We start from the raw sequence: 21,134 nt of genomic DNA on the forward strand, positions 1-21,134 counted from the left end.
AGCAAAGCCGGGGCTCTGGGCAACTTGGAGCGCGGATGACACGTCCCTGAAGTGGCCCTGTGCCCTCCCGGGGACAGACCACGCAAGCGGCTGTGTCAGGGGAGGAGGAGAGCTGTGGTCCTTCACCCCTGGGGGCAGGAAACCACAGAGAGAGGCTGACCAGTTTGCAATGAGCCTTTGGCCCCGGGGTTCAAGGCCCATGTTGCTCTCCTTTTTTATCTGTGTTGTCGATACCTGTTTCAATAGCTTCTGTTTGAGGACATGGAGCCAGAGAGCTGGAATCGGGGCTTGGAGCAGCCTGACCGGATGGTCAAGCCTGCCGAGCGATCCGCCCTCTCCTTGTGTCAATTCCAAAAGGCAGGGTTTGGAAATCAAGTCAACAGAGAGCTTCTCTTCATCTCCACACAAACAGCATTCCCGTGGTGTTTGGAGAGTGTTGGGCAATGCCGGACGGAGCGGGGTCGGGAAAAGTCAATTTTTCCTTTAAATCTCGAAAGCCAGGTTCTGCTTTCCACCCTTCCATCACACGCCTACAGCTCACATCAGAAAGCAAACGCTCCAGGCTTGTGCGCCTGCCCCTCCCCGATCCACCCACCTTCGAACTACCGTGGGCATCAGAGAATGTCCTGGAACATTCTGCCTTTCCCCTCACGCTGAGCAGAAAGTCTCGCTGCACAGACCGTCACCAAGCAACCTCTATTTGATGGCCCCAGAGTTCTTGTCCAAGGACAACTGCTCTCTAGCTTAAGCCAGTAAAGAAAGCACTGGAATCACACACGAAGCGAGAGAAATGGCCAAATGCCACGGGTCGGCATAGCAACCGTCTACTCAGAGGAGTTTAGAAATGGAACAGTAGGAAGTACTTGTTCCAAACCCTCGCTTTACAGGCGTGGAAACAAAGCCTCAGAGAGGGGAGACGTCTTGCCCGAAGCACCGAGCTCACAAGGGGAGAGGACACGCCTGAGCCCGCTCACCCAGCACAGCCCCTCACTGGTCTCCCGTCGTTTGTCTTCAGAACTTCCCAGTTCACATTCTCAGGCACCCATTCAGCCTTTTATTTCTTCTCTGGGGCTAGTGAGGGTGTAAACCCTGGAGATGAACCAATAACATGGGCTCCAGGAAGAATTCTTTGTGGTTTCCCCTCCTTTCCGCCCTCATCCCTTCAGAAATGGTGCTGGGGGGACTTCCCCGGTGGTCCGTTGGCTAAGATCCCATGCTCCCAACGCAGGAGGCTCCAGGTTCGATCCCTGGTCAGGGAAAGAGATCCCACACGCCACAAATGAGACCCAGCACAGCCAAATACATATTTCTTTTAACAAATTTGAAGCCACAATTAAAAAAAAAAAAAAAAACAGAAGAAACAGCAGTGCCCTGGTGTTGCTCTTCACCATGAGAACAGCTCTGGGGCTGAGCTCCACACACGGGGAGTGAAAAGTCGCCCCTCGGGAATCAAATTCTGTGGCCCAAGTTGAGAAGCACCACTTGAGTCACAGGCCCTGATTCTACCCGCTGGGGCTCCTGGGAGCCTCGTTCCTGGGAACGAGGGACGAGAGTGGGGGTGTCCAAGCATTGTCACAGCTGCCAGCACCCCTCCCTGCCACCTGCTCCAGAGGAGGCCGATGCCACCTTCCAGCGAAAGACTCCACAGGGCCTGAGGCCACTGAAGTAAGAAGCCTTCCTCCAGAGCCAGCTGCAGATGGTGGGCACGGAAGCCAACAGGCTGGAACAGCCACTGCCACCCAAAGCGCGCACCGTGCCAGCACGGCAGGGCCAGCTCGCGGGAGCTGCTCTTCCCTCTAAGGGACCTGACCCGTGAGCTCACAGGGGGCCCAGCTGCAGCTCTGGGTGATTGATCTGGGATGTGTGTGCAACGGGCGGTCGGAAAGCTGCAGGCCGCTTCCCACAGGATCATCGAGAAGGTTCACCAGAGTCAAAGTTAGGAAATAAACTAGGGAAGGAGTGGGGTTCTGTAAGAGCCTTGCTCTCCCTCTGAACGCAATCTGTCACTCCAAATGACTCACACACCAACGGGAAGACTAAAAATATTCAGGCCCGACATTTCCATCTATTAAATCATCATTTTGTTGCACATGGCTAGAAACTGGGTTTTCTAAATGTTACTGCGAATTGTCTGTCTCTGCTGCTGCATATCTGTGGGCTTCAAAATGAGCTCCAAGGCGGGGGATGATCCCGCCCTGAGAGGCTCAGAGGGCGTCAGCACCAAGGCATCCCTGTTGTTTGTTAGCAGCAGCAATAAGACTCCAGGGTTTCTGACCAGCGAGGGGAGAGCGCCTGGTGATGGGGCCTGCCCTTAGCCACCACGGCCCGGTGGCCAGTAGAGCCGCTGTGTTCCAAGCTCTGGAAAGCAACCGACTTCTCCTTGCTTCTCTTAAATGGTCATCGGGTTTTCTTCTAGGTGTTCAAGGTGATACAGGTTTGGCTGTGGCTTCTCAGATGGTGTCACCCAGGACAGATCAGTGAATTCAGAGGCCCTCGTCCTGTAAGTTACAACCTTGTCCATGTCAGAAGCAAACGCACGGGCCTGCCTGGCCACCCACCCTCTGCTCAGCAGCATGGCACAGAGGAGCCCAGACAACCTCAAAGGGCACCAGCAGGAGCATTTCTGCCCCAGAGACGCAGAGGGAGAGGACATGGCTAAAGAGCCAGCAGTGGGAAGAAGTGCTCTGTGTGGAAGACTCAGTCCTCCTTGCAGAAATGGACACAATGAAAGGAAACCGCCCCGCGCACACACACACACACGCCCCCACACTGAGCCGGCCACCTTCAGATCATCAGCAAGGGGAAACCCCTGGGTCTGGGACACGCAGCTTCTGGCTGCCAAAGGGCTTGATTCTAAGTCAGGACGACAGTCCAAGAGGCAGAGGCTGCATTCAGAGATGTGCTCTGGATGTTCACATCTCAGAGATGTGAATTTACCCAGAGACTAACTCAAACCAGCTTCCCAGGAGGTGCTAGTGGTAAAGAATCCACCTGCCAATGCAGGAGACATAAAAGACTTGCATTCCATCCCTGGGTCAGGAAGATCCCCTGGAGAAGGGCGTGGCAACCCACTCCAGTATTCCTGCCTGGAGAATCCCATAGACAGAGGAGCCTGGTGAGCTACAGTCCATGGGGTCACACAAAGTCAGATCTGACTCTTAGCACGGCGCTGTAACTCAAACCAGACACAGCTCAAGGAGGATAAAGGGACTTGGTGGCAGCATAGTTTGAAAAGACGAATGAATCTGGGGAACATTTTAGACAAGTTCCAGGTACTCTTACAAGGGACACACAGACGGAAGGAGTTGATCGAGAACTCAGGTCGTGGAATGTCGACATAACATTTCTCTTCCCCCCACCAAGTCTCTGCTTTCACCCAGCCTATGCATAATCTCCCTTTTGCTGCTCAGTCACTACGTCACGTCTGGCTGTTTGTGACCCCATGGACTGCAGCACGCCAGGCTTCCCTGGCCTCCACCATCTGCTGGAGTTTGCTCAAAGGCACGTCTGTTGAGTCGGGGAGCTCTCTTTACCATCCCTTTATGCCGGCTTGGGCAGGCTTTGCAACACTCCGTTTTTGCCTGTGCGCTGTTCCCTGTGAAACTCCAACCTCTTTAATGACTCAGGCCCCTCCCTCCACCCCCAGGAGTGGGACCGTGAGGCCTCTCCTGGCATCCCTCCTCCCCTCCGTGTTCTAGTTTAGGGGCTGGAGGAGCAGCAGCTGGCAGAGTCCTCTCATTCCCCGGTGACTAGTTAGTGGCCGGGGTCCCTGGTCTCTGCTCCACTGGGGGAGGGGTCTCTGGAGATCCTGGTGGTCTGTGAGTGCTGGTGAATGTGGCTTTCAGGGCAGTGGGGTTCGGCCTCACCCTGGGCCCCTGGCGCTTGGGCTGTGCCAGGGAGGGGTGCCTAGTCTCCTGCTGGCCCCGACTGGAGGGTGCACACCCCCAGCCCCTCCCAGGGCACGGCGGGGCCTCGCCCCATGTCTCCTGGTCTGAGCCTCATGGCGAGGTTCAGGGAAAGCTCAGGTGGATCCTCTTGCAGCACTGAGGCTCGGGGAACTGGGAAGGTGAGGCTGTCCTCCCTTCCTGCCCAGACACGGCCCCTCCACCCTGTGGGGCCCTGACACCCACTGCCTTTCCGCAAGCTGCCAGACGGCTTGTCAAGTGGTCCGGCTCTCTCCCGGGAGCTGTCTGTCCTGTGACTCAACGAGCACCAGGCTGGTCAACCAGCAGGCCCCCTCCCCTCAGCGAGCCCTCTCAATGCTTCCTGGGGATGGCTCCCCCCGTCCACCCACTTGGCCTGGGGTGGGACGCACGGGGTGGGCTAGCAAGTATGACTTCTCCCCAAGTACACTGTGCAGCCCCACACAGGCCAGGGTTGGGGCAGTGGGGGTGAGGGGTGGTTCCTCTGAGGAGGTGCCAGAAAGCTGATGGGACCTCCCCTTGGAACACCTGGAGCCCTGGCATTGGTCATCGACAGCTCTGGGCCTTGGTTGCAATTATAGGGCAATAGGAAAAGTCCCACATAGCATCCTATTACCCAGCCAAGGAAAGAGGCTCTGCACGTACCGATACTGAGTGATCTTAAAGACATGCTGTGAGATGAAAGAGCTAGGTTCAGAATAATTTGGCCTCAACTTGTATTTTAAAGATGGTTATGATGCACACACGTGTGACCATGTTCACAGTCCCTACAAGAAACAATGGTTGCCTTGGGGTTGGGGGCTGGGGTCTCACTTTTCACTGAAGGTTCCATGAATGGATCAGAGCAGGCATTCAATAGAGGTTACCCCCTGCCCTAGGCTGAGAAGGGAGAGAGAAGACCCAGTTAAACGTGCCATCACATCCGTTAGGCAAAAGTAAGAAATGAGCAAAATAGAGCAGCGGTGGGCATTGCCAGCGCGTGGTGCGTGCCAAAGGGGAAGCAGCGTAATACAGCAAAGGGAAAGCCACATGTTACCTTCACAAAAATAAATCTGCTGGTCATGCATCACCAGTTTCTAAAGAGGAGAGAGGCAGCTTCCAATAAAAGATGCTGGTAATTAAACATCAAGAGAAAGAGGAAGAAAGAGCAAGAGGCAACGTAGTGGAGACATGGAGAAATGACTCTATCCAGAACTTTGGGCACAGGTCTGTTTTTTCACTGAGGTAACACGGGTTTAAAACACTGGGTTTCATGTGTGCAACATTGTATTTCTACCTCTGATGCACTGGGGTGTGCTCTCCTGTGGATGGAAAACCTGTGTTTCCACCCATCGCTGCATAGCGGCCCCCTTGCCCATTTCACGCTTTCCCACCCTGCTCCACCCCTCTCGTAACCACTGCTCTGGTCTCTGTGTCTCTGTTGGTTTTTGTTTGGTTTGGCTTGTTCATTCATTTTGTATTTTGCTTTTTATGTTCCATATTTGATTGAAGTCATGGAGGGTTTGTTTTTCTCCATCTGACTTATCGTGTCTCCCTGGTGGCTCAATGGTAAAGACTCTGCCTACCGATACAGAAGATTCAGGTTCGATCTCTGGATTGGGAAGATCCCCTGGAGAAGGAAATGGCAATCCACTCCAGTATCCTTGCCTGGGAAATCCCATGGACAGAGGAGCCTAGTGGGTTACCATCCATGGGGTCACAGGAGCGTGAGACACGACTTAGCAAGTATAAATAACAACATCTGTCTTATTTCTCTTAGCATAATGCCCTCAAGATCCAGCCATGGTTTTGCAAATGACAAGATTCCATCTTTTCATGGCTGAGTACTATTCCATTTTACAGACACACCACACTTTTTTTCTCCATTCATCTGTCGACGGACACTTAGGTTGTTCCCATGGCTCGGCTAATGTAAATACGGGTGCATAGTGTCTTTTAAAATGAGTGTTTTCACATCCTTTGGACAAACGCTCAGAGGTTGCATAGCTGGGTCACACGGCACTTCTATTTTCATATTTTGAGGAACCTCCATACTGTTTCCCCAATGGCTGCCCCGGTGTACATTCCCACCAAGAGCGTACGAGGCCTCCCTTCTCTCCACATCCTCTCCAGCACTTGTTATTTCCTGTCTCTTTTACAATAGCCGTTCTAACAAGTTGAAGTGATTTCACTGTAGCTTTGAGACTCTTGAGAGTCCCTTGGCCTGCAAGGAGATCCAACCAGTCCATCCGAAAGGAAATCAATCCTGAATACTCACTGGAAGGACTGATCCTGAAGCTGAAGCTCCAATACTTTGGCCACCTGATGTGAAGAGCCAACTCATTTGAAAAAACTCTGATGCTGGGAAAGATTGAAGGCAGGAGAAGGAGATGGCAGAGGATGAGATGGTTGGATGGCCTCACTGCCTCAATGAACATGAGTTTGAGCAAGTTCCAGGAGACGGCAAAGGACAGAGAAGCCTGGCGTGCTGCAGTTCATGGGGTCAGAAAGAGTTGGACATGAATGAGCGACTGAACGACAACAGCAATAATTAGTGATGTTGAGCATTTTTTCATGTGCCCGTTGGCCACCTGCCCACCTTCTTAGGAAAAATGTCTGTTCAGCTCCTCTCCCCATTTTTTTACTCTGGTAGTTTTCACTGTTGAGTAGGGCACAGGCTTTGCTCTGATACTCATGTACAGGTTAGTTGGTTGTATGACGTCTCATTTAAACATCACAGCTATTATTACTCCAGCCCCACTTTGCAGACGTAGACACCTGCGTCAGAAAGCTGCCTTGCCAGGTCATACAACCTGTTGTGGCAGAGGGGCCCAGACCCAATTTTTCTCATATTCTGAGTGATTCTTTCTTCTACACACATTTCCAGAAACTCCAGACCCTGAAGGGAACCATAAGAGTACTATCAAAACTGCCATTTATCGATGCCACACGCTGTGAGGACCCCCTCCCCAGCACACGCTAGGTCTGTGCTCTCACCAGCTGCTGTGTGCGCCTTTTTATTATTTCAATGTTGAACCTTGTGGATAGAACAGCAGCACCAGAAAGGGTCAGATCTTACTACTGTCTGATCCTTTTCCTTTCTGTTTCTGGCTAAGACTACGATCAACTATTCTACACTGAAGTGCTAGTGGATGAATGGGCTACCCTCTCAGCCAAGGTATTGAACTTTATCGGGGCCTTTGGAGACGACGAAGTCTTAGCTGAGAGGTCTCTACCACTCAGACCACAAGGCACCATTGGCCTTCCCCTGAAAACCATCACGAGCAGTTGCTAAGACATCCTTCTAGACAAACACGGACACAGTTTACGCCCGCCCTGGGTGTACTGAAATGGAAATAGGTCACACGCACTGCTGGGTATACCGCTTCCTTTACTGTGTAAAACTTTAAGATTGTTCTAAGAGTTTTTTTAAGAATAGATCTTTGAAATTGTTTTATCAGTTTTGTTTAAAAAAAAAAACAAACCCCACACACTTCTCATGATTTTGATGGCTCTAGAATATTTTGCTCTGTAAATATATCCTATGTTAATTTGATATTTCTAATAGATATTTGATATGTTCTAGTACCTTGCCATATAAACAGCACTGCAATTTTGCACACTGTAGGATAAATTCCTGAAAGTGGAATTGTGTGTCAAAAGCTATGCACATTTGTAATTTTGATAGATATTTCCAAACTGCCTTGCGATTTGGAATGACCTGCACTCTCACCGCGGTTTCCCTGGTGGCTCATTGGTCAAGAATCCACCTGAAATGCAGGAGACACGGGTCTGATCCCTGGGTCAGGAGGATGCCCTGGAGAAGGGAATGGCAAGCCACTCCAATATTCTTGCCTGGAGGATCCCATGGACAGAGGAGCCCGGCAGGCTATGCTTCCTGGGGTGGCAAAGAGCTGGCTATGACTGAAGCAACTGAGCAGGACACAGCTGCCACACGGTTTTCAGTCTGCTTTCCAGTTTTTCGATCTTACAAACAGTGCTGCACTGAATACTTTTATGTACATCTTAGTGTGCTTTTGTGACCGTGTTTATAGATTCCCGGTAATAGAATTACTGCACCAAGAGGGGTGTACTTCCAATTTTAATTCACTGTCAAATTATCCTTTAAAAAGTAGACCAGTAACACTTCCAGCGACAGCATTTGAGAATGGCATCTTGCCCACAGCCTGACCAATACTGGATATTGACCAGCTTTTTAATTTTGACCTATGAACTCACTGAGAATTGATCTCTCGTCAGCATTTCTATAATGACGAATGAAGCTAACCATGTTTTCCTGTGTTTACTTTTCTGTAAATTCCATGTTCATATTCTTCCCTTTCTTCATTTTCACCTTGAATTATTCAGTTTTTATTTATATGAATGTTTTCTAAACTGAGGAAATGTGGCTGTGGTCTGGATTGCTAATATTTTTCCCTGGATCTTTTTTTCTTTTGACTTTATTAATTATCTAATGTTAGAAAGTCTGGATTTGAGGCTCTGTGGGCTGCTTAAGAATGCCTATTCTGGCCCAAAACTACACGTATTTTGATCAGTTTTAAGTGTAGTCCCTCAGCTGTGTCCGACTCTTTGCGACCCCATGGACTGTAGCCCACCAGGCTCCTCTGTCCATGGGATTCTCTAGGCAAGAATACTGGAGTGGATTGCCATCTCCTTCTCCAAGGGATCTTCCTGACCGAGGGATCAAAGCTGGGTCTCTCGCATTGCAGGCAGATTCTTTACCGTCTGAGCCCCCAGGGAAAGAAAGAAAGAAAAAAAAGTTGCTCAGTCGCGTTTGACTCTTTTCGACCCCATGGACTGTAGCCTACTAGGCTCTTCCGTCCATGGGATTGCTGCCGTCTGTTCTAAATGTTCATCTGATGCCTGTTGTTCCTCAGTCCCCTTGAGACATCAGTTTAACAAAACGCTGAAGTTTGACCTTCCTTTTGACGGTCCTAGCTGAGATCTTCCCCAATTCACAAATTCAGCGAAAATAACCAATATGCTTGAGGTTAATTTAATTGATTTTTTTTTCCTGGTTCCAAACCGTTGTCTGGGTTATTGATTATTTTCAAATGTCCTTTATACAGTCCTGATTGAATAAGCCATCCCATAAAACCTGGCCTAATTAAAGTCCTGCCCTTAAAACACAAGAATCTACTTGAATGCTTTTCCTGAAGCTTTTGGGGAAGAGGACTGCCCCCTTGGTCTTCTGTGTGCCCGCACCTTCAGCTAAACTATCCCTGAGAGTAGCTGGGACTTTTCGGAGGGCCCTCACGGCAGCTTTGTGTGTGTGGAGGGGAAGGGGTTAATGATGGTGAGCTGCACAGATCCTGGTAGACAGATCACAGAAGCACAACCTGGGGGAAAGTCAGTATTTCTAAAGCTCTGGCCTCATGGGATTTTACCCCCTGAGTTTTAGCTCGCAATGTTTTTGGAGTTTGTAAACCTTTTCATGGAAATCAGCCCACTGCTGTTTTACACAGCAACCCAGGGAGAGTCATGCTATTCTTAATACTTTTATGTAGGAAAATGGAAGTCCTGGGAGATGAAGCTAACACAGCGGCAAGGGCTGAGCTGGGACGCAAGTCTCTTTCTTAGTACTCTGAGTCTACTGGTCCTTCCCCAGTTCTCCCTGCTCTTCCTGGTTATGTCAGCTTCCACGGAACAGAACTGCCAAGCTTAAATACAATGCTTTTTAGCAATTGGGATATAATTGCTGTGTAAGTCATGCTGGTTCCTGCTCTACAGCAGTGTGAATCCGCTGTATGTATGCGTGTATCCCCGGGTCTCTTGAGCCTCTCCCCGCCCGACCCTCATCCCACCCGTCTAGGTCATCACAGAGCTGAGCTCCTCATGCTGAACAGCAGCTTCCCGCTGTTGTACACGCGTGCCAGTGTGTTTATGTCAAGCCGCATCTCCCAGGTCCCCTGCCTCCTCCTCCGCTCTGTCTGTACGTCTGCGCTCTGTGTCTGCATCTCCATTCCTGCCCTGGAGCTAGGTTCATCTGAAGCACTTACTGAAATAATCACCTCTGTACTCTGTTTATTTGACTTCTATGCAGAGTACATCATGAGAAACGCTGGACTGGAAGAAACACAAGCTGGAATTAAGATTGCCGGGAGAAATATCAATAACCTCAGATATGCAGATGACACCACCCTTATGGCAGAAAGTGAAGAGGAACTCAAAAGCCTCTTGATGAAAGTGAAAGTGGAGAGTGAAAAAGTTGGCTTAAAGCTCAACATTCAGAAAACAAAGATCATGGCATCCGGTCCCATCACTTCATGAGAAATAGATGGGGAAACAGTGGAAACAGTGTCAGACTTTATTTTTCTGGGCTCCAAAATCACTGCAGATGGTGAATGCAGCCAAGAAATTAAAAGACGCTTACTCCTTGGAAGGAAAGTTATGACCAATCTAGATAGCATATTCAAAAGCAGAGACATTACTTTGCCAACAAAGGTCCATCTAGTCAAGGCTATGGTTTTCCCAGTGGTCATGTATGGATGTGAGAGTTGGACTGTGAAGAAGGCTGAGCACCGAAGAACTGATGCTTTTGAACTGTGGTGTTGGAGAAGACTCCTGAGAGTCCCTTGGACTGCAAGGAGATCCAACCAGTCCATTCTGAAGGAGATCAGCCCTGGGATTTCTTTGGAAGGAATGATGCTAAAGCTGAAACTCCAGTACTTTGGCCACCTCATGCGAAGAGTTGACTCATTGGAAAAGACTCTGATGCTGGGAGGGATTGGGGGCAAGAGGAGAAGGGGACGACAGAGGATGAGATGGCTGGATGGCATCACTGACTAGATGGACTTGAGTCTGAGTGAACTCCGGGAGTTGGTGATGGACAGGGAGGCCTGGCGTGCTGCGATTCATGGGGTCCCAAAGAGTCGGACACGACTGAGCGACTGATCTGATCTGATCTGATCTGTGCTCAAGGAATGATGTAACTCTAAGGACACTGACCTTCAACCTCCAAAAAGAACTGAGCCAGGTCAGTGGATTAAGTAACACAGGATCCTAAGGCTCCTGGGATATGTTTAGATAGGGCTGCCATATAAAATATAGCTGCTGCTGCTGCTGCTAAGTCGCTTCAGTCGTGTCTGACTCTGTGCGACCCCATAGACGGCAGCCCACGAGGCTCCCCCATCCCTGAGATTCTCCAAGCAAGAACACTGGAGTGGGTTACCATTTCCTTCTCCAATGCATGAAAGTGAAAAGTGAAAGTGAAGTCGCTGAGTCTTGTCCGACTCTTAGCGACCCCATGGACTACGCCCCACCAAGCTCCTCCATCCATGGGATTTTCCAGGCAAGAGTACTGGAGTGGGGTGCCATTGCCTTCTCCGATAAAATATAGCATCCCTAGTTATCTGAAATTCACACTTCAGATAAACAATGAATAATTTTTAGTATGAGAAAGCCCCAAATATTGCATGGGACATACTTACCCTAAAAATATATATATTTGAAGTTAAAATTTAACTGGACATTCTATGTTTGTAGTTGCTAAATCTGACAAGTCTAATAGAGGAGAGAGAGTTTCTTGATACATATAACAAGATTTGTGATATTCTTGGTCTGAGGAGGTATTAGCTGAGTTGCAACAGTGACTTTCTAACATGGAAACTAATATAGAAATATAGAAAGATCACCTTGTAACACTTTAAATCTCATAGACAAGAAATACTTTTGCTCATTTTTCTTGGTATCAAACTAAAAAGTTAATCAAACATTAAGTATCAAAGTCTTAGCAATTACAGAGGATGTGTGCAATTATTTATCTTTAAACATGGTATTTGCATCATTATCAACAATTCTGAATAAAAAAGGAAACACCACCTTACTTCAAAATACAGTTTTGGTGAATAATAAGTTCAGTCAATGGAACACAATGAAAGAAAATGGTATCCAAAATTATTTTTAAGAGTGTTGATACAGATATTGACATGGAAGTGTGTTGAGGATAGAATATTGAATAGAAATACAAGCTGCTAAAGTACTGTATTTTTGCAAAACAATTGTCTTTTGTCTATTAAAGTGTACCTTCCCCCCTCACGCTTCAGCATCTCTGAAATTAGGATGCCTGTAGGATTTATTGCTATTATCAGTGCTTTCGGGCAGCCGGCAGACGATGTCACTGTCATTGATGAGAGCTCAGTGACGGCTGGGCATGGTGTCGGCGCACTGCGTTATCTGCATTGTAGGCACAACATACTTTGAGTTTGCCATTGAAAATGTCTTCCAGGATTACACTGTGATTCAGCATTGAAACAAAGCTATTTTCTGTGCAGAAGCTTGAAAACGAAGTAGAGGGGACTAAATTAGATTTCAGTGAAACAAATTTTCTTTTTTATCTTGGAGAAATAATCCCAGTTCTATATTGTCTTGCAGAGCAGCATGTGCTTTACAGAACCCAAGAAAGAAAGAGACTCTCAAGTAGATGAAGGGATGTTGTCTTTTGTTTCTGAGAAATGTACAGAAGGATTGCCGATGACAACCCAAGGAGCAGCGTAAGACAACTCATCCATTTCTGGGCCTGTGAGCCAGGGCCAGGGAGGGCTGAGGCGGAGCTAGGGTAGGCAGCCCAGCCAGCAGCTGGGGACTCTGGCTGCCTGGTCTGTCCTGTTGGCGTCTGGTCCAACTCAGGCTGGGCTCTTGGCAGCTAAAGCCAAAGGCGGGGAGAGGTTGAGGAGGCCAAAGCAGCTATCTGAGCAATAGGAGAAGGAATGGTTTTGGGCGAGAGGGTACAGACAGACAGGGATAATGCTACCCCTTAATTTGCATTTTATCTGTTATTTGGAACTTGCCCTGGTCACTTGGGAGCCTCAGGCAGAGGGAAATCCTTGGGGCTCAGACCAACGGCCAGACTTGCCCTCTGAGCTGGCCCCAAACCTCTGACCCAAGGGTCCTTCTTCCCCAGCAAAGCATGGAAGGGAATTTATAGCCACTGGAGTCTATGGTCTGAGATACAAAGAGAGCAGGAGCCACGAAGGACTAGGCCTGTGGTCTCCCAGGATAAACCATCTCATGCCCCTACCAACAGCCAGTTGAATGTCTTTTCTCTCAATATTTTCTCCATCATATCTCCCTAACAATAGTAATAATAATGCTAATTGAGTGCTTACTATGTGCCAGCCACTGTCCTAAGTATTTTATAAATATCATCTCATTTAATCCTTGGGCTTCCCAGGTGACTCCATGGTAAAGAATCCTCCTGCCAATGCAGGAGATGCGGATTCAATCACTGAGTCAGGAAAATCCTCTGGAGGAGGAAATGGCAACCCACTCCAGATTCTTGCCTAGAAAATCCCATGGATGGAGGAGCCTAGCAGGTTACAGTCCACGAGGTCACCAAAGAGTCAGACACGACTGAGCACATATGCATTTAATCCTCACCATAGTCTGGGAAGGTAGGTGTACTTTTCTGAATTTTACAGAATAGCAAATTTAGGTTCAAATCCACCCAATAAGTGCAGGAAGAGGACTCAAACTTCAGGTTCTCTGCCTGCAAATCCCCTGCTCTTAAGCACTACCCGCAGTACATCTCTCTGAACGAAGACCCCTGACCGGAGCTGTCCTCTCCTGACTAATCCCACTGCTGCTGTTTTACTCCTGCTCCTGGGAGCTGCTTCCTCTCTCCACTTCCCACCTACACATCAAGCAACTAGCAGAGCCAGCCCACACTCTGTCACCGTCCTCTGCACCCTCAGTGGGCGCTCGGCCCTCGGTACCTCCCAGGATCCCTTGTGCCTCCAGCCCGGAACTCAGCTATGTGAGCCTCCCATGATCCTTGGTGTCCCCCATAATCCCCTGTGCCCCACAGCCTGGCTCTCAGCTTTCTGTGCCTCCCCCAAACCCCCTGTGCCTCCCCCAATCCCCCTGTGCCTCCCCCAATCCCCCTGTGCCTCCCCCAATCCCCCTGTGCCTCCCACGATCCTCTGTGCCTCCCACGTTCCTCCGAGCCTCCCACAATGTCCTGTACCCGCAGCCTTGATCTCAGCCTTCTGTGCCTCCCCCAGTCCCCCTGGGCCTCCCATGATCCTTTCTGCCTCCCATGATCCTTTCTGCCTCCCATGATCCTCTGTGCCCCACAGCTTGGATCTCAGCCTTGTGTGCCTCCCCCAACACCTCTGTGCCCAAAATTAGCAGATGCTGTCTCCTAAATACCACCTTGGGCCTGCTGGTTCCCCGTGGCTGGCTGAATTAAAGACACCCTTCTGAGCCTGACCACTGAGGTAGGCTGGGACCTCTGTATTCACAGGGCCTGGCCCAAGCCCAGATCCAGCTTTCTAAAGTGCCCCTCCCACAGAAGGCTGGCTGGGGCCAGGTCTGAGACTCCTGCTCTGACCAGAGTCCTATCTCTACAGTCCACTATGGGGCCATGCATGTAATCGCAATAGAGTTAGTAATTCTAAAGCCAAGTCTCTTCAATCCCATCATGAGCTCCTTGAGGCCTCGCTCCTCACGTGACACGAGCAGTGGGCAGTGGTCTCTCTGTGCTCGACTCCACCGCCAGGCCAGGATGGGGGCTCTGCAGAGGCACTCCTGCACCGGACGTGGGTCCTAACCACAGTCATCCCCCAGGCTGACACTTGGACCCAGGAGGTGATAAGGGAGAGCAGGCTGGGACCACGGCAGGAGAGGCATGAGGGGACAGCCTGACACGCCTCAGGGCTCCAGCTCTGACCGTAAGACCACTGACCAAAGAGCCAGTCTGGCATCTGACTCAGCGGCTTCTGGAGTCAGTGGCTCCAGAATAGAAAATAAACAAGTGTCGACCCCATTCTTTGCCCGACTTGAAAAGAAAAGCGAAATAAAGCAGCTGCAGCCAGGACAGAAAGCAAATGAACTAACTTGAATTTTAAAGACTTCTTTCCATTGAACGTTGTTTTATTTATTTTTTTTAGTTTTTGTTTGATTTATTTTTTAAGCTATTTTTTTTTTTTTTTTTTTTTTGGCCATGCTACGAGGCACGTAGGATCTTAGTTCCCTGACCAGGGATCGAACCCGTGCCCCCTGCATTGGCAGCATGGAGGCTTAACCACTGGACCACCAGGGAAGTCCCTGAACATTGTTTTAATTCAGAGTAATTCTTGGGTTGATTCTACTGAGACCTAAGTGTGCCAGGAAGTGGGGGTAGAAAAGGAAACAAGAGTAGAGAAAGTTTCGTTGGGAGGTGCTGGTGGAGAGAATTCAGGGGAGACCCAGGGTTGGAGGTCAATGTCTGTGAATACCTCCCTATGCAACGGGGAAAGGCCACGGGGCAGGGAGCAAGGAGAGAAGGGGAAGTGATGACCTACACACAATGGAGAGCTCTCCGTGCCAGCGGGATCTAAGAGAAACGCTCGAGGAGGGTACAAAAGAGGGGAACACACCCAGAACTTGCACCCCAACTGCTCAGCCCAAGACAGATCTAAAGGGAAATGGAAAGAGAAGGCGCATTACGACGATTCTGTAAGTAGCTCTGAATTTCCTCCCAAGTTTCTATTTCAAGGATTCCACACGAGGATGTGTGTTGTAAACTAGTCCACACAGGCCTTGGCCTTCAAGGAAATTATAGCAGAGACCGCCAACCTGGGGTGCATTTGAGATTGTCCAGAGTATGTGGTTGAGATTGGGCCACCGATCACATCGGGTGGAGTTTTCACACCACCAAGCAATTCTCATGGAGAAGGCGATGGCAACCCACTCCGGTACTCTTGCCTGGAAAATCCCATGGATGGAGGAGCCTGGTAGGCTGCAGTCCATGGGGTCGCTAAGAGTCAGACACGACTGAGTGACTTGACTTTCGCTTTTCACTTTCATGCAGTGAGGAGGAGGAAATGGCAACCCACTCCAGTGTTCTTGCCTGGAGAATCCCGGGGACGGTGGGGCCTGGTGGGCTGCCATCTGTGGGGTCGCACAGAGTCGGACACGACTGAAGTGACTTAGCAGCAGCAGCAGCAAGCAATTCCCGGACACCAGCTGGGTGTGCTACAATTCCATTCTAACCCTATCTACTTGGAGACAGCATCAGACCCCACAGGTTAAGGGCTCAGCCCCACAAGATGCACCCTCCGCCTCACTTCACACCCCAGTTGCAAGTCCAGGTTGTCATCTGTGCTTCTGAGCAATCAGAAGTTCGCAGAACCTGCTCCTAGGGTGGCATTAATTTGCTAGATTGGTTCATGGAACTCTGAGAAACATTTTACTTACTAGATACCTGTTTCTTATTTAAAAAAAAAAAGATAAAGCTCAGGAACAGTCCGACAGAAGGAATCTGCAGGGCAAGGGGCGGGAAAAGAGCGCAGAGCATCTGTGTCTTCCTCCCGCCAGCCACTCTTCCCAAACCTCTGACATGCACACAACCCAGAAGCCCTTTGAACCCCACCCTTCGGGATTTTTATGCAAGCTTCACTACATAGCATGACTGGTTAAATCATTGGCTATTGGCTATTGATCTGACCCTTCTCTCCAGAGGCCCAGGGGTGACCCTAAAAGTCCCACTCTCTAATCACGTGGTTGGGGCCTCTGGCAACCAGCCCTCCTCTTTTGGTTACCTAGGTTCCAAAAGTCACTCCATTAATGTAACAAAAGGCATCTTTAGAGCTCTTACCACTTAGGAAATTTCAAGAGTTGTAGGAGCTCTGTGCCAGACTTGGGGATGAAGACCAAATACGTATTTATTTTTAAACATATCACAATCACATCACAATAGTCATTCACTCTGTTCCTTTAACCCTTAGACATCTAGATGACTTTGGGATTACACTTAGGAGCTTCACGGTGTTTGTGGGAAGGTGGGATGGAGGAGAGATGATTTTGTGATGCCAACCCAAGTCCAAGTAGAGAGCTACCTAGGATAGACCATGAACAAATGAATAAACGCATCAGCTAAATCTTGTCTTCATGTGGCATTTCATGAAATGACTTGGCTTCTTCCATATGAAGTCTCTGGTGATGGGAGAAGATGGTGCCATCAGAATTTCTTGAAAGTCACCAAGGGCAAGGGGAAGAGCTAGATTGGCCCCTCTAGCCTGAGGATCTGTGTCTGTGACTCAGCATTTGGCCTGGGCACTGGGTTCCCTTGCAAGAAGGAATCACAACCACTACTCCCTTCAAGAAAGGAGGCCCAGAGCTTCCTGGCTGCTGAGATCCATTCTCAGGGAACCCCGTTGAGCCCCAGCAGGGGCTCGCTCTGTCCTTCCACAGTCTCGTGCTCACCGGTGTAGAAACCCTCAAGGTGACAGGTTAGTGGGTTGTAAAACACGACGGAGCACCTGGACAGAGGTCATGGACCGGGGCACAAACAGTGTGACGCACAAGAGTTTGTCCCCAGTGCCCAGAATTGAGCTGCTCTTGGAAAAACAAAGTCACGAGTATTGAAACTCAGCTTCCTTAGGTAGGGAAGCTGAAGAGAACAGCAGAGTTGCCTTCCAAAAAGTTGAGCTTCAAGTCCCTGCCTTGACCTGTATGCTATGTCTCTGATGATTCTTCTTTCGATTTTAAAATCAGGAAATAGCTCAAAGATGTTCTAAGGATTTAATAACAACACTTAACAGGGCTTACTTATTTACCCTGTGCCAGGCACTGTTCTAAGCACTTTATGCATATTAATTCACTAAATCCTCACCGTGACCTTATGAAACAGGTACTGTTATTCAGACAAATGCATCAATGAGAAAAGGGAAGCACAGAGCAGTCCGGTGCCTCTCTGAAGATCACGCAGCTGGAAGGTGGGAGGGCTGGAGGCTAAACCCAGGCAGCTTAACCTCAGGGTCGATAACGACACTATGCAAGAACATGAGCAAACATAAAGAGGCAGAGAGGAAAAGGTACTCAGACGACTGCATTTCACTGTTTTTGAAAGACAGTTTCCCCCACACTTTACCATCTTGAAAGTCTTCTGTGTTCATATCTGAAAAATTGCTAGATTCAATTAATTAGGAAATGACCTTGAGATGGAACTAATTTCTGAATAATTCTTCCAATTCCAAGTTGTCTCTTTGTTACTGTAATAAACGTGGTTAAAATGAAGCATTTATTGCCTGCCTACCGTGGATAGTGGCTAGCCAAGCCCACGCTGGAGCTCTAAACACCAGACGAGCATCAGCCGCACGACCTCATCTTCCACCCCCGACCCAGTGCCCCCGCACGGGCGGCACAGGCCTCCTTCCCGTTTTGAGACACAGTTGAGCGTGTAGGTCCCTCTGCCTAGAAATCCTCTTCCTTACGGCTCCCTCTTAATTTCTGTCTGTTCTCTGTTCAAATGGTAGGGCCCTGGCCATCACTCTTTCAACCTGCATCCTTCCTCAAACTCACTACCCGCTTCTGACTTCATTTTGATTATGGCTCACCTCCTTTTGGATGTAAACTCCATGGGAGAGGCCAGTTCAGCCTGATTTTCTTGGTTGGTTGAGTAGGTTTTGCTTCTGCACAGCCAGTATCTAGAATGATGCCATGGACAGTGTGGCTTTCTACAAATACTTCTTGAATGAATGAATGGGTGAGGACTCATTGAAGATTCTTGTTCGATGTTGAAGGAAGATTTACTCTGAGAGTATCTGCTTATCTTCAGAGCAGGGAGGCCGTGAGGAGAGGCCAGGCAGAAGGTTAAAGGGCCTGCATTCTACACCTTGTCTCATTAGCAGTCCCAGAGGAGTGGCCAACCTTCAGTAGAACTGGGATGAAACAGAACACTTTGGCAGAGTGCTAGACAGCATCTCGATTAATTTTGTGATTTAGAAAAGTGAGGAAAGAACCACCAAATGCAAGGCATCAATCTTGCCTGGATCATAGCTTTTAAAAAGAAAGAAAAGAGCTCTAAAAGAGATTTTGGAGATAATTGGGAAATTTTGAAAATGAGCTAAATATTAGATGCTATGGGAAATCCCATGGGCTGAGAAGCCTGGCAGACTATAAGTCCATGGGGTCGCAGTGTCAGACATGACTGAGCAACAAAACAACAATTAGGGAATTCTGTTAATGTAGCTCTGATCATGGTACTCAGGTTAAGCAGAAAACTCCTATTCCCAGGGACATGTGCTGAAATGTTTAGCTCAGAAGTAGCATAATAAGTTCTGCAACTAGTTTGTAACTGCACTCTGGGAGCACGTACTGCTCACTCAAATGATGACCATCTGCTTTGACCCCCCAGGAGTCAGGTCCCTGCCCCCACCATGCCAAATGGTGTTCTGAGCCCACTTCCACCCATAAGAGCAGGAGCTTCAGTGGGAGAAGGGGCTGGTGTGGGACCGCAGTGATAGAATCAGGACTGTCAACATTCTGGCTTTCCACCTGGGTCCTGAGTTAGGACATTGGTTTGAAAGTAGCTTTGATTCTCTTTCCCTCACGTGGGAAATTCAACTCCCTGGGCCTCTTTTTCTTTACCAGCCCAACAAACGAACAGTGAGTCAATGCAGTTCAAGACCTTGGTAGCTTCTCGGTGTCCATCTTTGTTTTGCTTCTCTTCATTAACAAAGATGAATGCACCTCCCAGGTCGCCTAAGCTTTCAGAGCAAATGACAAGCTAGTATCCTCAGCTTTGCTACACGGAGAGGAAACTCAGAAATATGAGGTGTGTTTTCAAAGGCAAAACTTTGAATGGTAAAGAATCTCGGATGAGACCCAGGATTTCCAGTTCTCAAACTTCAGCCTTCTTCATGGCAAGAGTTTAGCATTCTTCATTGGAACTAATTACTTTCTTTTCCTTTTCAAAAAGCCTGCAGTCCAGGCAGGAAAAGACCAGTCACTCACCCACAGGGGGCGGGGCCTGCTTCCAGCAGCACCGGTGGAAAGTTACCTGATTTTGTTTTTCTCTGTTTTGCAGCCTGTGCCTGAGTACAAATATCAGGGATTTCAGACATGCCACACTGAACTTCAACCTTGCAGGATTCAAATCCATTTCATCTTAAAAGAATGCATCCCCTTTAATTTAAGAAAGGAAAAAAAAAAGATCATTTTAAAGCAGCCAAGGCAGAGATTCTGTGATTTGCAGGAAGAAGTTTATAAATTTATAAACTTATAAATTTATAAATAGGATTATAAATGGGGCAAAGTGTACCCTTTCTCTGAAATTCAAACTCCTTGCAAGTACCATGGCTGGGAATTTAAAGGAAGTCATCTGAAAGGCGAACGTTTGTCTTCATCATGGTTTTCCAAACAAAAGGAAAACTGTCGGCAAAAACACACCAACTTTCAGAGATCGAGAGAAGCTGGTGAAAGGGACCTGGGTGTCCCTGCAGTGAGGCCTGGGAGTCGGGGGGCCTTTCCTGCTGTTTGAAAGAATATCTATACAGGGAGACTGAGATTTCATCTCACTGACAAGGTGAAAAGTCAACAGTAATTCTGAAAAAACAGCATATATATATATATAGTTCCTGAAACCAGGAGCAGCTTTTGAAAGTACAAAGCAAGTTTCTACAGGCAGGCTGGTGAGGCCTCACGGTGAGGCCTCACCGTGAGGCCAGAGCCGGAGAACGAAGCCGGAGCCTGGGCGACCCCTCTGGGCCCGCTGCGGTGCTCTTCCCATTTCAGGGTGAACCTGGCGCTTCTGCCATGTGAATGTGCCAGCCCCACGGGGCCCCAGCCCTCCTGGAGCCCCTGGTCTCTCCTAGGAGCAAGCGTTCAGTTTGACCTCAAGTGGTTGGAGGGAAGGGACCCGAAAAGAGAGGCAACCTCAGGGCTCATTTCCTGAGATCAGTTCTCAGGAAAGAAGAAGAAAAGCCAGAGCACACTTTTGCTTGCCCTCTGACTTTTACCTGAGATGTAACACGATAACCATACATAGGTGTAAGGAAATGGCAACATACCGGCTAGTGAAGGCTGCCTCCTCTCCTCAGAGGTTCGTGGGCTTTGACCAGGAGAACCAGACCTCACTTCAGACGGCATTTATCACTAGAGAGTGACAAACAGCTTGCTCTCACAGGGTAGGAAGGCAAAACAACAAAGTGGGCTGAGGAGGGAAAGAAACGATCAGAAACATTAACAAGTAGCAGCTGCAGACCCCCTGCGCTAGGGGTGGGGGAGGGGAGGCAGCCCTGCTGATGTTATTAGTTTTGCATGTCTCTTTTTATCTATCTTTAAAAAAAAATACAGAATGTGAACTCCGTTTGTCTTGCTCACTGTTGCGATACCAGAGCTGAGCAGATAAGGAGGCGCTTAATAATTGTTGGCGAGAACAAATAAGTAGATTCTAAGTACGTCAGAAACGATTGGTCCAAGAGGAGAGTCAGACTGGCTTCCAAATGT

The 21,134-nt window shown here is 48.8% G+C and overlaps 1 protein-coding gene across 3 annotated transcripts in view; it reads right to left on the reverse strand.

The window, feature by feature from the left end:
• LOC113882592 overlaps positions 1–21,013 on the reverse strand; it is a 46,129-nt gene extending 25,116 nt beyond the window's left edge. For 2 of the 3 annotated variants that reach the window (XR_003508386.1, XR_003508384.1), the window contains exon 1: positions 20,696–21,008. Coding sequence is in view for 1 of the 3 variants with exons in the window: in XM_027525519.1 (XP_027381320.1) it covers positions 20,696–20,774 (79 nt within the window). In the remaining 2 variants the exon portion in view is untranslated. Of the gene's footprint in view, positions 1–20,695 lie in introns of all 3 variants that reach the window. The other variant, XM_027525519.1, reaches the window with a different exon arrangement.
• Positions 21,014–21,134: the final 121 nt, after the last annotated feature.

Source organism: Bos indicus x Bos taurus, chromosome 24 (assembly GCF_003369695.1).
Source record: "Bos indicus x Bos taurus breed Angus x Brahman F1 hybrid chromosome 24, Bos_hybrid_MaternalHap_v2.0, whole genome shotgun sequence".
Taxonomy (NCBI): Eukaryota; Metazoa; Chordata; class Mammalia; order Artiodactyla; family Bovidae; genus Bos; species Bos indicus x Bos taurus.